We start from the raw sequence: 16619 nt of genomic DNA on the forward strand, positions 1-16619 counted from the left end.
CATTATCCTCACTTATGATCTTAGCCACACCCTTATACATTTTCTTGACCTTGAGATTTCAGTGGACAATAATCAGTTGGTTACTAGAACATTTTTTAAGCCAACAGACAGAAACGGGTACATTCCCACGGACAGCTGTCATTACAGTTCTTGGCTGAAATCTATACCTTTCAGCCAGTTGCTCCGCATTAGAAGGAATTGTACAAACGCCTCTGATTTTGTCATACAAGCGGAATCCCTCAAGGCCAAATTTGTTGAGAAGGGGTACTCACCGGGGAAAGTGGATGAGGATATTGAGCGTGTTCGCAAGATCGATAGAGATTCCCTTACTGTAGAGAAGCCAAAACGTCCCCCTGATACAAAATTTTAATGGGCATTTACTACTCAGTATTCTGTCCAGCATAAACGTATCAAAAGCATACTCAATCAGCATTGGAACGTTTTGAAAAGCGACTCCCTTTTGGGTCCGGTACTCCCTGATAGACCTGGAGTTGTATTTAGGGGGGCCATGGCACTCAGGAATAAGCTTGCCCCTAACGTATCAGACCCTCCTACCAAACCGTCTTTCTTTCCTGAGATGAAGGGATTCCATGCATGCAGGAGATGCAATGTCTGTCTTTTAAACGCGCTTACCAACAGAAAGATTACCAGTTTTACATCTACAGTGACATCCAGTATTTACCATGTGAGGGATTTTGTAACCTGTGACACCCGTTATGTTGTCTATTTGCTTACTTGTCCGTGCAAAAAACAATACGTTGGCAGGACCATACGTACGTTCTCAATCAGGGTAAATGAACACATAGCTCGGATTAGATTGGGTAAAACTAATCACAGTGTGCCCAAACACTACCTGGAACATCATCATAAAAATCCAGAGGGGACAAGTTTCCAGATCATTGGCAAATTTACCCCCCATTGGAGGGGTGAGTCCAAGATCAGAGGCGTGTCCCAACTTGAGATGTTCTGGATATACCAGCTTCGCTGTTTTTTCCCTCATGGACTCAATATAGAGTGGGATATTAACGCCTTTATTAACAAATCCTAGTGATTGTATGACGTTTATGTCCTTCTCTTATTGTGCTTTCCTTAATTTGGGATTTTTGTTAGGCATTCTTATAAGCATATCATTATGGCCATTTTCTCCATTTCTCACATGTATTCAAAATATAGCATTGTTATTTTTATATACAGGCATATTCATTATTATTTTTCAGGTACTTTGTTTATTGATTGTATATGTATTAATGTATATTTTTTGTTTACAATAGCAATGATGCCACACAGCCTTGTATACACTGCCTACACCACCATTGGGTATTCCTAAATGTCACTCCCCTTGTATTCCAGGTCAGTGTCCATATTCCTCACTGATTCGTATGTGCGAGTCATTGGAATACTTGGAACGCATTGTGAGGGCGCAGCGTGATGACATCACGACGCTGACCTGGTTTCATAATACATTGACTCTTCCCTGTGATTGGCCCTTTTGCGTTCCAGGGTGGGACGCACGCGCGCCACGTACATCACACGTCAGCATCCCTGCGGTTGCCGTAGGGACCTTCGTGTCCACCGTGGCTGCGCTTGCGCACATGTCAAGAGCCTGACCGCCCCCCGCCCCCAGATTGGCAGCAGTTGTAGGTGCCGTAGATCGACGCACCGGCTGCAGCATTGAGGACGGCTATGACGTTGCTTATGCCCCGCCTGGACACGCTCTGGGGACCAATGGACACTCGGATGGTCCACAGTTAACAGGTGGCTGTTCACTTACTACGTCCTTTGCTGACAGTAGTGGGCGGCACCTGAAGTCAGTGATTGTGATTGGTTAATCCCCCTGGCTTCTCTCAGCTGTTTGCAGGCATGCTGTCATCATTGCTTATCCTACGTCCTTTGCTGACAGTAGTGGGCGACACCTGAAGGCAGTGATTGTGATTGGCTAATTCCCCTGGCTTCTCTCAGCTGTTTGCAGGCACGCTGTCATCATTGCTTATCCTACGTCCTTTGCTGACAGTAGTGGGCGGCACCTGAAGTCAGTGATTGTGATTGGTTAATTCCTCTGGCTTCCCTCAGCTGTTTGCAGGCACGCTGTCATCATTGCTTATTCTTATGTTATAAATAGATGGCGTTGGGCACTTGTATGGGTTATGCCCCAGTTGAAGAGCTCTGCCGCTCGAAACATGTCGGGTACATAGCTCATACGCTACTTGCTCATTACGCCATATTTTACTTGTGATCACTTGTACTCGTCTTTCACTGGGCTTGTACTTTTTTATCTATTTTATATATTTTTATCCAGTTTTTTGTTTATTTTGGCTTTTATTTTCTATGCCTAATAAAGGCTTGTTTTGGGATTAACCGCACTATGTGAGTACGTTTTCCCTTACATGGTTTCTACGTTTGGCCTGCATACTACACTCTTTCATCTGAGAACCACACCTGCACGAGCTGTCTCCTCTCATTGGATTGGACCCGTCCTGGCGGATTAAAGGCTGGCACATCAAACAGCTTCCCCATTGACATCACGGCTGCCTAGGAGCTCGTACATGCGTGTTTGACATACCGTCGCTGACGTGTATGTCCACACTTTCCGGTAAGAGTACCCATCTTTATACTTGTTTATTTGGATACCATTGTGGATTGCTGACGAGGTTCCAACTGCTTATTAAGAACATCTGAGTTCCATACCTGAGAAGATCACAACATCTTCCATTCCTCTACAGTCATCTGGTCTTTTCCACAAAGAACTTTTGACCAACTCCAATAAAGGAAATACATTGCATATATATATTTCTTTGGACTGTATAGGCCATTTTGACCTTGGACTATCACATTTACATTTTGGAGTTACACGTATAAATTATATGGACTTCATTTGAGGTTCTCATTATCATTTATTTTTGTGTCCTCTCACCTATCACGGTGTGTTTATATTACACATTATCCAGCTAGATCTCACTTTCTAGCTGTCTTTCAGGTTATTTACCTGTCACATTACTTGGGGGTGTGTCCCCCTCTTTTTTCTTTTTTAAATTTCTTTGATTTTTCACTGAATTTTGATTATTTACCATATTTTTTGATTCATTTCACTGAATACTCAGCGCTGCACTTTTTCTTTTTTATTCTTTGTACACAATATTGTCTTTTGTTGGTGCTAGCTGCTACTGGTTTACAATATTTACAGTTAGCGCAACTTTTTTTCCTCATTTTATCTTTTTCCACGTGACACCATTGTTGCAGCTCACTAAACAGTCCTTTATCATTTACTACACATCATCAATTATGGATGTATTTGATTATAGGTCCTCTCGCTCTTTAAACACTGAAGGTATTTTCACGGTCACTGGTACCAGCGTGGAAATCAGTGGTGTTTTCATGAGATTGAAAAATCTCATGACCACAGAAATCCATCTACAATGGGACATAGCCTTTCTGGAACAATACCAGAAGGAAAAATTGGTCCCGAGAGGATTAAGGTGGGATATTCACCCACAACAAGGTGATGATGATTTACAGGCTTGGTCTCGTTACTTTAACGAAGCAGGCTTAAATCTTCTCGAATTCCTTACAGGGAGAAAAAAGTCTAAATTAAAGGCCATTGACTCAGAGATTAAAACCCTTCGAGAACAACTTCTTCCACATAAAACATCTCCAGAATACATCTCCCTTTCCTCTAATCTCCAGGGTATACTGGAAAAGGAAGAAAGAGACCAACGTTTTAAAAAACAAAAAAAATATATCCGAGACACTAATGACTATCAAGCTGGTCTGGTTTATAAATGGCAAAAAAAAGAGTCACTTATACCATCCGGTGAGGTAATTCCCACACAGATGGATACCACGGCTCCCTTGGCCAATGTCTCGAGAATTTTGGTTCCCGCGACCACCCCCCAAGTTCCTTCAATGAAAACAACAGACCCTCCAAGTAAATTCCCCATCCCCAATAATCACATCAAGGGGCAACCCAGGGGGAGGGGTGGACGAGGTAAAGGAAGGGGTAACCACCAGGTTTCCAATGACCATAGTACTGCCTATTACCATAGTCGGGATAGATCCCCCCGGGATTCACACACCAGGGATAGATCACCCCACTACTCCCATGGTAGAGATAGATCTCCTCATGAATTCTATGACAGTCGAGGAGGTGGTCACTATGATCGACCTCGTGGAGATCATACCCCGGTACATACCCACAATAGGTTCCTTCCATTGAGGGACACTAGGGGTTACTATCCCTATACGGAGGGTGATCAGGATTCTTACAATAGGTCTCCTTATTCTTATAATCGCTCACATCATGAGCCCCCCCATGAAGGGGATTTTCCCAGGGCTCGCACGGGTTCCAAAAGGGGCATAGAACAAAACGGGGCACCCGAGGGGGGAGGAGGGCAAGGAAAAAGAGGCAGACTGTAAAAGGTAGTGGCATTTTCAATCTGAGCAAGGTTGAATTTTCCAAGGCTGAGATTACCACCTTAGACAAGGGTTTAAAATTCGTTCCATCGAAACAATTGAACAAATTCGACACTTTTGTCGATATTCATAAGTTTACCCGAAAATTAAATATTCAGAGATATTTTTTGTCTAACCCCTATCAGTCCAAAACTTCTTATGCCTCCTTAGGAGATGTAATCCATTCAGGGATGTCCAATCCATCATTGTTCAATCCTCCTACTACCACAGCATCATCCATTAAGGTCTTTCGAGACTTGGTACTCAAAGACCTTGAAGCCATACCCAAAAAACGTACCTATGACCATCCCGACATCAAATTGGGTCTTAAATCTTTGTGTGAGAGAAAAGACCTAATAATTCGGCCAGCCGATAAGGGAGGTGGTTTGGTCATCATGGATAAGGCGGATTATCATTTAGAAATGTGCCGCATCCTTGATGACACAAGCACCTATGCCCCATTGACGTCTGATCCAACAAAGACGCTAAAGAAGTCTCTTTTGGGTTTGATCAATAGGGGTTTTTCTGATGGAATTCTGGATAAAAAAGAAAAAGATTACCTTATACCTACCGTCCCTCGCATTCCAGTCATGTACTTCCTCCCTAAGATCCATAAAAGTGTCACCAATCCCCCGGGCAGACCCATCGTTAGCGGGATAGACTCGGTGACCTCTCGTATTGGGAGGTACATCGATTTCTTCCTACAACCCCTGGTGCGGGCTGTTCCGTCTTTTTTAAAAGACACAGGAGACACGATACGCAAATTACAAGCAGTGGATCTTCCTGAGGGATGTCTTTTGGTAACTGCCGATGTTACATCTCTGTATACGTGCATACCACACAAATTGGGGTTCAAATCTGTAGAACTGTCCCTTTCCAGGGACGGCACACTCCCCATTGCACAACAGAGATTCATCATGGACTTGCTCAAATTTGCCACACAGGGCAATTATTTTTGGTACGACCAACGTTTCTTTCTTCAAACAAAGGGTGTCGCGATGGGGGCCAAGTTTGCCCCCAGCCTGGCGAACCTTTACATGGCCCATTGGGAGGAGGATGTCGTCTATGCCCTCCATCGTCCAGAGATCTTGCTGTGGGCCAGGTACATAGACGACATCCTCCTCCTGTGGCATGGTGATGAAGAATCTCTCCATGACTTTATGGTCACTCTAAATGACAACGAGATGGGCATTATCCTCACTTATGATCTTAGCCACACCCTTATACATTTTCTTGACCTTGAGATTTCAGTGGACAATAATCAGTTGGTTACTAGAACATTTTTTAAGCCAACAGACAGAAACGGGTACATTCCCACGGACAGCTGTCATTACAGTTCTTGGCTGAAATCTATACCTTTCAGCCAGTTGCTCCGCATTAGAAGGAATTGTACAAACGCCTCTGATTTTGTCATACAAGCGGAATCCCTCAAGGCCAAATTTGTTGAGAAGGGGTACTCACCGGGGAAAGTGGATGAGGATATTGAGCGTGTTCGCAAGATCGATAGAGATTCCCTTACTGTAGAGAAGCCAAAACGTCCCCCTGATACAAAATTTAAATGGGCATTTACTACTCAGTATTCTGTCCAGCATAAACGTATCAAAAGCATACTCAATCAGCATTGGAACGTTTTGAAAAGCGACTCCCTTTTGGGTCCGGTACTCCCTGATAGACCTGGAGTTGTATTTAGGGGGGCCATGGCACTCAGGAATAAGCTTGCCCCTAACGTATCAGACCCTCCTACCAAACCGTCTTTCTTTCCTGAGATGAAGGGATTCCATGCATGCAGGAGATGCAATGTCTGTCTTTTAAACGCGCTTACCAACAGAAAGATTACCAGTTTTACATCTACAGTGACATCCAGTATTTACCATGTGAGGGATTTTGTAACCTGTGACACCCGTTATGTTGTCTATTTGCTTACTTGTCCGTGCAAAAAACAATACGTTGGCAGGACCATACGTACGTTCTCAATCAGGGTAAATGAACACATAGCTCGGATTAGATTGGGTAAAACTAATCACAGTGTGCCCAAACACTACCTGGAACATCATCATAAAAATCCAGAGGGGACAAGTTTCCAGATCATTGGCAAATTTACCCCCCATTGGAGGGGTGAGTCCAAGATCAGAGGCGTGTCCCAACTTGAGATGTTCTGGATATACCAGCTTCGCTGTTTTTTCCCTCATGGACTCAATATAGAGTGGGATATTAACGCCTTTATTAACAAATCCTAGTGATTGTATGACGTTTATGTCCTTCTCTTATTGTGCTTTCCTTAATTTGGGATTTTTGTTAGGCATTCTTATAAGCATATCATTATGGCCATTTTCTCCATTTCTCACATGTATTCAAAATATAGCATTGTTATTTTTATATACAGGCATATTCATTATTATTTTTCAGGTACTTTGTTTATTGATTGTATATGTATTAATGTATATTTTTTGTTTACAATAGCAATGATGCCACACAGCCTTGTATACACTGCCTACACCACCATTGGGTATTCCTAAATGTCACTCCCCTTGTATTCCAGGTCAGTGTCCATATTCCTCACTGATTCGTATGTGCGAGTCATTGGAATACTTGGAACGCATTGTGAGGGCGCAGCGTGATGACATCACGACGCTGACCTGGTTTCATAATACATTGACTCTTCCCTGTGATTGGCCCTTTTGCGTTCCAGGGTGGGACGCACGCGCGCCACGTACATCACACGTCAGCATCCCTGCGGTTGCCGTAGGGACCTTCGTGTCCACCGTGGCTGCGCTTGCGCACATGTCAAGAGCCTGACCGCCCCCCGCCCCCAGATTGGCAGCAGTTGTAGGTGCCGTAGATCGACGCACCGGCTGCAGCATTGAGGACGGCTATGACGTTGCTTATGCCCCGCCTGGACACGCTCTGGGGACCAATGGACACTCGGATGGTCCACAGTTAACAGGTGGCTGTTCACTTACTACGTCCTTTGCTGACAGTAGTGGGCGGCACCTGAAGTCAGTGATTGTGATTGGTTAATCCCCCTGGCTTCTCTCAGCTGTTTGCAGGCATGCTGTCATCATTGCTTATCCTACGTCCTTTGCTGACAGTAGTGGGCGACACCTGAAGGCAGTGATTGTGATTGGCTAATTCCCCTGGCTTCTCTCAGCTGTTTGCAGGCACGCTGTCATCATTGCTTATCCTACGTCCTTTGCTGACAGTAGTGGGCGGCACCTGAAGTCAGTGATTGTGATTGGTTAATTCCTCTGGCTTCCCTCAGCTGTTTGCAGGCACGCTGTCATCATTGCTTATTCTTATGTTATAAATAGATGGCGTTGGGCACTTGTATGGGTTATGCCCCAGTTGAAGAGCTCTGCCGCTCGAAACATGTCGGGTACATAGCTCATACGCTACTTGCTCATTACGCCATATTTTACTTGTGATCACTTGTACTCGTCTTTCACTGGGCTTGTACTTTTTTATCTATTTTATATATTTTTATCCAGTTTTTTGTTTATTTTGGCTTTTATTTTCTATGCCTAATAAAGGCTTGTTTTGGGATTAACCGCACTATGTGAGTACGTTTTCCCTTACATGGTTTCTACGTTTGGCCTGCATACTACACTCTTTCATCTGAGAACCACACCTGCACGAGCTGTCTCCTCTCATTGGATTGGACCCGTCCTGGCGGATTAAAGGCTGGCACATCAAACAGCTTCCCCATTGACATCACGGCTGCCTAGGAGCTCGTACATGCGTGTTTGACATACCGTCGCTGACGTGTATGTCCACACTTTCCGGTAAGAGTACCCATCTTTATACTTGTTTATTTGGATACCATTGTGGATTGCTGACGAGGTTCCAACTGCTTATTAAGAACATCTGAGTTCCATACCTGAGAAGATCACAACATCTTCCATTCCTCTACAGTCATCTGGTCTTTTCCACAAAGAACTTTTGACCAACTCCAATAAAGGAAATACATTGCATATATATATTTCTTTGGACTGTATAGGCCATTTTGACCTTGGACTATCACATTTACATTTTGGAGTTACACGTATAAATTATATGGACTTCATTTGAGGTTCTCATTATCATTTATTTTTGTGTCCTCTCACCTATCACGGTGTGTTTATATTACACATTATCCAGCTAGATCTCACTTTCTAGCTGTCTTTCAGGTTATTTACCTGTCACATTACTTGGGGGTGTGTCCCCCTCTTTTTTCTTTTTTAAATTTCTTTGATTTTTCACTGAATTTTGATTATTTACCATATTTTTTGATTCATTTCACTGAATACTCAGCGCTGCACTTTTTCTTTTTGATATTTGAATGATGCCTGTAGCTGTACCCATCATTCAGATATAGCCCCACAAAGCCCAGGACGTCATATGACGTCCTCTGGACCTCAAGTATATAATAACACCCCAATATGGAACTTAGAAGATTCCTCCCAAATTAGAGACTTTTACAACACTTATTTCCCAATATCAGATATTGAATCACCCACATTTTATGAAAACCTATGTTTTAGATCTCCAAGAGGTGCAGGTTTAATCTCTGAGATATACTCAAACCTGATTAATATAGATAATCAAGATAAACTACCTTATACACTTAAATGAGAGAAAGAATGTGATATCTCACTTCCCTCTGAAAAATGGTCAGACTGCAACAATAACCTTCTCAAATGCACTAGATCAATTACAATTACAGAAACTGCAATAAAAGTTTTCACAAAATGGTATTATACACCGGCTAAACTCCACTCTATTTTCCCTTTAGTTCCTCCAACCTGCTTCAGAAGTTACATAGTTACATAGTTACATAGTTAGTCAGGTTGAAAAAAGACACAAGTCCATCCAGTTGCACTTCTATCGGTTAATTTTCCCCATTTTTTGGGGGGGGGGGGCCTGTGGAAAGGTATCTCAGATATGGAAGCAAAAATTTTCATCCAAAATTTCTGATAATAATATTAGACTTAGGCCTCATACACACGATCGGTTAACCAGAGGATAACGGTCCAAACCGATCGTGTGTAGGCCCCATAGGTTATTTAACCTTCGGTTAAAAAAAAGCCAACTTGCTTTAAATTTAACCGATGGATTCCTAACCGATGGGAAAAAACTATCGTTAGGCACAAGCATCGGTTAAAAATCCACGCATGCTCAGAATCAAGTCGACGCATGCTTGGAAGCATTGAACTTAATTTTTTTCAGCACGTGTTGTGTTTTACGTCACCGCGTTCTGACACGATCGGTTATTTAACCAATGGTGTGTAGGCGCGACGGACCATCAGTCAGCTTCATCGGTTAACCTATGACAACGGTCCTTCAGACCGTTCTTATCGGATGGACTGATCGTGTGTACAGGGCTTTACCCTTCCCAATTGACTAGTACTCACCCCAATACCAGGATTAACCACCCATCATTTAAGACTAGTTCACACAATCTGTGTCTCCATTCTTTGGCTTGTCGCTTACCATTGGAAATCTATATCGTTACCTATAACCCAACTGATTGATAGAATTAATAATATTTACCTCATTGAAAAAATCTTTCATGCCTCTTCATACATGCATAAATCAAAAGCAATACTCTGTTTTTCCATTGTATTTTTATCTTAAAGCGGAGCTCCACCGTAAAAAAAAGAATTAAAAGCCAGCAGCTACAAATACTGCAGCTGCTGACTTTTAATAAATGGACACTTTACCTGTCCTGGAGTCCAGTGACGGCGGTAGCAGAAGACGAGCAATCGCTCGTCTCTCGGCTGGCCCCCACCACCATCATCGGTGAGGGAACCAGGAAGGGAAGCATTGCGGCTTCACTGCCCGGTTCCCTACTGCGCATGTGCGAGTCGATCTGCGCCGTCCTCACTGTTCCCTGCGGTGTTCTGGGAGCTGTGTTTCCCAGAACACAACGAGGAATTGGAGACGGGAACTGGCGCACTACCCTGCAGAGTCTATGCCGGAAGTGGGTGCAAATAGACAGGTATCTGCACCCCCCTCCCCCTGAAAGGTGCCAATTGTGGCACCGGAGGGGGGGGGGGGGTATCCGACATCGCGGCCGCCAGGCACTCGCATCGGCATCTCAGTGATGCGGCGGGTGCGCCAGTGGCCAGGAGGAGTGGAGGCCGTAAAAAGACGGCCTCCCAGAGATTAAGAGCCACCCTGCGGCCGTACAAAGTCGTACGGCCGTCGGAAAGTGGTTAAATCTTAATACTAATGATCCCCATACACTGTATTTCTCTTGTTATATGATATAATAACTTGTATCATTATTATGTACCTAATAAAAAGTTTGTAAACAAAAATGAACCTATTGATTTGGCCTGCATGAGTACATTTCCTATGCACATTTGCTCTGATAGTTTCCCATGTTTATATATCTCAAACACTTGCATATGTATCTGTTACTTATCCTTCTGCAATTTGTTTTTATTTTGTATTTTTGGAACTTGATAGAAAGCTTCTGATTAAAAAAATAAAAAAAAGTTATTGCATAGGAAAAAATAATTTTATGATATTATCTCTTTTAGATTTTCTTGCCCTGCCAGAAGTTGAGATGATACAAATACCAACATTGTATGTCAATAAACAAACACAACTGCAATGCACGATATCACACTTTTACCCTGATGTCCTGACAGTGGATTGGTTAATGAAAGAAAAGGGAAAGAGTGGATTTCCTCTAAATAACAGTGAGCGATACAACATTCCTGACAGCCGATCTAAGCTCCAACCAGATAAAACCTTCACCCATACAGCACTTCTGAAGTTCACCCCATTACTAGAGGATGTGGGATCAGAGGTCACCTGCAGAGTGAGCCATCCCAGTCTAAAGGAACCAATAGAGAGGACAACTGGAACATTACAGGTGCTGGGTGAGTACAAAAGCTCCTCTTTGGTAAATGGTAGCTTCATTTTATGACAAAAGTCGAATTGTGACCCAGCTTCCACCCTTCTTTATCGAATTTGGAAATACAAGGTGTAATGTTTGGGGGACCAGCTTGATCGCAGGACACAGGCTTTTTAAATCAAAACTAAGGTTTATTAAACTTAAATGGCTTAGCAGCAGCAAAAACAAAAGAAATAACAGTCTCACCGACTTGTACAGCTCAGAACTGCTATCGCAGTTAAATAGTCCTTGCAGGTAAGTCCTTCAGTAGCAGGCTTTCAGGCAACACACTGCCAAGTCCTTTCACAGCTTTTCATAGCTTCCACAGCTTTCCTTGTCCACCATTCACCATGCATAGACTCTCCTACACTCCTTCACTCTCACCTGCACTTCCTGTCTGCTTTAAACTCCTTCCTTGGACAGGTGCATTAACCCTTTCCGTTCCCTTAAAGGCACCACAGTCCAAACAGAGGGGAAATATAACGTCCTTCCAGGACCCAGCCATGGCGTCCTGTACATATCCCCCCCTGTGCCCCAACGCCAAGGAGGTGGAGGCAACAGTGGAGCTAAAACAATGGACTCGGGAGAGGGCATCTGCATTTTGATGCAGTCTCCCGGGCCTATGCTCCACTATAAACTTAAACTCTTGGAGCGCCAGGAACCACCTGGTAATCCTGGCATTAGTCCCTTTACCTTGCCTCAGCCACGTTAAAGGGGCATGATCAGAAACTAACCTAAATTTCCTCCCCAAGAGGTAATATCTGAGGGACTCCAGAGCCCACTTAATGGCCAGACACTCTCTTTCAATAATAGCGTAGTTTTTCTCCGCTGGTGTCAACTTCCTACTGAGGAAGACTACTGGGTGCTCCTCACCATGAACAACCTGTGATAATACAGCTCCCAATCCTACATCGGAAGCATCAGTTTGGACAATGAACTCTTCAGAAAAATTGGGCGCTATCAAGACAGGGTGTTGGCACAGTGCTGACTTGAGCTCCAAAAAAGCCTTCTCAGCGTCTGCATTCCACTCCACCATGACCGATTTCCGGCCCTTAGTCAGATCGGTCAATGGAGCCGCCAATGTGGCAAAGTTGGGTACGAACCTCCTGTAGTATCCCACCATGCCCAGGAATGCACGTACCTGCTTTTTTGTGAGGGGGCGGGGCCAACTCTTTATAGCCTCTACCTTGCTGACCTGAGGTTTCACCACCCCTCTACCCACAATATAGCCCAGGTATTTCACCTCCTCCATTCCCAAAGCACATTTTTCAGGGTTTATTGTAAACCCCTCTTTCCAGAGAGAGTCCAGTACTGCCTGGACTTTGGGCAAGTGTGACTCCCAGTCTCTGCTAAAAATGACTATGTCGTCCAAGTACACTGAGGCATACTCCCGATGAGGTCGTAAAATCCTATCCATTGCTCGCTGGAACGTGGCTGGAGCCGTTTGCAGTCCAAAAGGCATTCTTTTGTACTGAAAACTCCCCTCTGGAGTAGAAAAAGCAGTTTTCTTTTTAGCAGCCTTAGTTAATGGGATTTGCCAATACCCCTTGGTAAGGTCTAATGTTGTGATATACCTAGCTGGACCTAGTCTCTCAATAAGTTCATCTACCCGGGGCATGGGGTAGGCATCAAACCGTGAAACTTCATTAAGCTTCCGGAAATCATTGCAGAATCGCAGAGTCCCGTTGGGCTTTGGTACCAACACAATCGGGCTCGACCACTCACTCTGCGATTCCTCAATGATCTCCAGGTCCAGCATCTTCTTTACTTCCTCTGAAACGGCCTTCCTTTGAGCCTCTGGGATGCGGTAGGGCCTGACAAAAACTTTGACTCCAGGTTCCGTGATAATATCATGCTCTATGATACTAGTTAGCCCCGGCAAGTCTGAAAACTTCTCTTTATTTCTCTGCAAGAACTCCTTTGCCTGCTGACTTTGGTATTTAGATAGGGTATTTGCTACTTGGACACTCTCCACCCCAACCTGTGGCTCAAGCCTTGCACTAGCCAGGGAGGTCACCGGTTCCCTGTCTGTCCAGGGCTTTAACAAGTTGACATGATATATCTGATACGGTTTCCTCTTGCCTGGCTGGTGGACTCTATAATTGACCTCTCCCACTTTTTCCACAACTTCAAAGGGCCCTTGCCACCTGGCTAAGAACTTACTTTCCACAGTGGGAATTAGCACCGCTACTCGATCCCCCACTTGGAAGTGCCTTATTTTAGCAGCCCTGTTATAGACCCGTCGTTGAGCCTCCTGGGCTTTTTGCAAATGCTCTTTGACTAGCGGCATCACGGTTTGGATCCTTTCCTGCATTTGGGAGACATATTCCAGGACACTCTTATGCTGAACAGGTTCACTTTCCCACTCCTCTTTAACCACGTCAAGAAGTCCGCGAGGTCTCCGCCCATATACCAACTCAAAGGGCGAAAAACCCGTGGAGGCCTGGGGCACTTCCCGGATAGCAAACAGGAGAGCTGGTAACAGGCAGTCCCAATCTTTCCCATCCCTTTGTACCACTTTCTTGAGCATAGATTTAAGGGTCTTATTAAAGCGTTCCACCAACCCGTCCGTTTGGGGATGGTAGACCGATGTGCGTAGCTGTTTAATCCGGAACAGCTTACACACATCGGCCATAACCCTTGACATAAACGGGGTACCCTGGTCTGTGAGTATTTCCTTGGGGAAACCAGTCCGTGTAAACATCTGGAATAATTCCCGGGCAATGGCCTTTGAGGAGGTATTCCGCAGGGGTAGCGCCTCAGGATATCGGGTGGCATAGTCAAGAATCACCAATATGTAGGAGTGACCTCGAGCTGACTTTACCAAGGGACCCACTATATCCATGGCTATCCTCTCGAATGGGACCTCAATTATGGGCAGTGGGACCAAAGGGCTCCGAAAATGAGTCACCGGAGCGGTCAACTGACAGGTCGGACAAGAGGTACAGTATCTCTTTACCTCTGCTTTCAGACCTGGCCAGTAAAACCGGTCGGTGATCCGTGCCTCCGTTTTTTCAACTCCCAGGTGTCCCCCTAACACATCGTTATGGGCCAGGTCCAGAACCTTTCGTCTATATTGTTGGGGTACCAACAATTGCTCTACCACATTTTCTCTCTCCTTGGTAACCCGATACAGCAATTCATTATATATTGCAAAGTGTGGCCACCTCTCCTTCGCACCTGGCTCTTGGGGAACCCCATTTACTACTACAACTTGTTCCCGTGCATGGGCCAAAGTGGGGTCCTGCATCTGAGCAGTCCCAAATGCCCCCTGGGGAACACCCAAATCCGGCAGCGCAGGGGTAGAGGCCACTTCCTCATCCTCTTCCCCCAGCATTGCCCGAAGTGGGGAAGGCTCCTCCCCCTTAGGGTTTTGATAGGTCTGTGGACCACATATCTTGACATTCTCAATAGTATCAACACTACTTTCATCACCATTAACCCAATCATTAGCATTTTCCTCATCTGGGTCCACATTAACATTTGGCAGTTCAGGGTTATCCCTCTCAGCAGCAGGAACAGGGGGGCTAGTTTCTCCCCAGTCTCTGAACTGTTCTCCTTGTTCCCACAGTTTTGTAAACAATGGACAGTCTCGTCCTATTATAACATCATGCACCAAGTTCTTTACCACCCCCACCTCTTGAGTAACAGTGCCACATGCTGAGGCGATAGACAACGTGATGAGCGGGTACTCTCTAGTGTCCCCGTGAATGCATACCACCCGTAAAGTTTTTCTTACCGGACCGATCTTCCCAATCACTCTAGGATGAACCAGGGTTACCATGCTTCCAGAGTCCAACAAAGCCCGGGCAGGGAGGTGGTTCACTTGGACTTCACACTCAAACTTTTCCTCATCCAGGTCGAGGTGTGTGGTGCACACTTTATGGGCACAAAAAGACCCCCTCCGAAGAACCCCGCATTCCATGGGCTCCTCTTGCAGTGGGCAGTGTGTCCGGGTATGACCCCAGGAATGACATCGCCAACATTGTACATCCCCTCTTCTCCGAACAGGAACAGAACGCTGAGGAGGTACCGGGAGTGACTCTTGGCCTTCCGGGGTGTTTGTCCCAGGGCTCCTTGGAACATCCTTTCGAAGGGCAGCAGTTGGTCGAACAGGCCGTGGCAGACTGGGCCCTATGCGCTTGGTAGGTCCGAGCAGGTCCTCCACCACTGTATATCGTTCCACCATCTCAACAAGGAGGTTTGCTGTTTTGGGGTCTCCATGGCTGACCCACCGTTGAAGGTCATCTGGCAGGGACCTCAGGTATCGGTCCAGCACGACCAGCTCCACGATTTGGGGGCCAGACAACTCCTCAGGCTGCAGCCATTTTTTTACTAGTTGCACTAGGTCGTGCATTTGAGACCGGGGTGGCCGATCTGGATGATATTTCCATTGGTGTACACGTTGGGCCCGAACGGCCGTAGTCACCCCCAGACGAGCCAGAATTTCTGCCTTTAACTTTTGATAGTCTTTAGCATCATCTGGTGGCAGGTCAAAGTAGGCTTTTTGAGGATCTCCAGTGAGAAAAGGAGCAATGAGGCCGGCCCACTGGTCCTGAGACCATCCTTCTCTCTCCGCTGTCCTCTCAAATGTAGCAAGAAATGCCTCTACATCATCGCTCAGGGATAATTTCTGTAGAAAATGGCTTGCCCTCACAGTCACCTGGTTGCCAGGGGCAACAGCCGCTTGTTCCCGAACCTGAGACAGCTGCTGCACTGCTTCCTTTAAAGCCGTCACCTGAGCCTGCATAACCCCTTGCTGCGTCGCTTGCTGGGCCGCCAACAGGCGAGTATTTTCTTGCTGCAGAGCCAGCGCCTCTTTGTGGTAAGTTTGTTGTGCCTCCAGCTGGGCTGCTAAGCGCTGATTAGCTTCCTCATTGCGAGTCTGCGCTTGTATGTTAGCCAAGGTCAGCTGTTTAATTAGCTCCTCCATTGCTTCAACTTTCAATGTTTGTGCAGCTTTAACCCAGGACATAAATTCAATGTACTGTCTCTTTAAATGTCAGTTCAATATAAAGTCCAATGCAAAAAGAAAAAAAAAAAAGTTTTTTTTTTTCTCTTCTTATGCCTGTTATTCTGTCCTGCCCGCATTCGAGCACCAGTGTAATGTTTGGGGGACCAGCTTGATCGCAGGACACAGGCTTTTTAAATCAAAACTAAGGTTTATTAAACTTAAATGGCTTAGCAGCAGCAAAAACAAAAGAAATAACAGTCTCACCGACTTGTACAGCTCAGAACTGCTATCGCAGTTAAATAGTCCTTGCAGGTAAGTCCTTCAGTAGCAGGCTTTCAG

General features: G+C 45.2%; 1 protein-coding gene across 1 annotated transcript in view; it reads left to right on the forward strand.

The window, feature by feature from the left end:
• Positions 1-16619, forward strand: part of LOC120944351 — a 75890-nt gene that overhangs the window by 25718 nt on the left and 33553 nt on the right. The window contains exon 6 of the mRNA XM_040358402.1: positions 10968-11312. Within this exon, the coding sequence (XP_040214336.1) occupies positions 10968-11312 (345 nt within the window). The remainder of the gene's footprint in view (positions 1-10967; positions 11313-16619) is intronic.

The sequence above is a fragment of the Rana temporaria genome, chromosome 6 (assembly GCF_905171775.1).
Source record: "Rana temporaria chromosome 6, aRanTem1.1, whole genome shotgun sequence".
Lineage (NCBI taxonomy): Eukaryota > Metazoa > Chordata > Amphibia > Anura > Ranidae > Rana > Rana temporaria.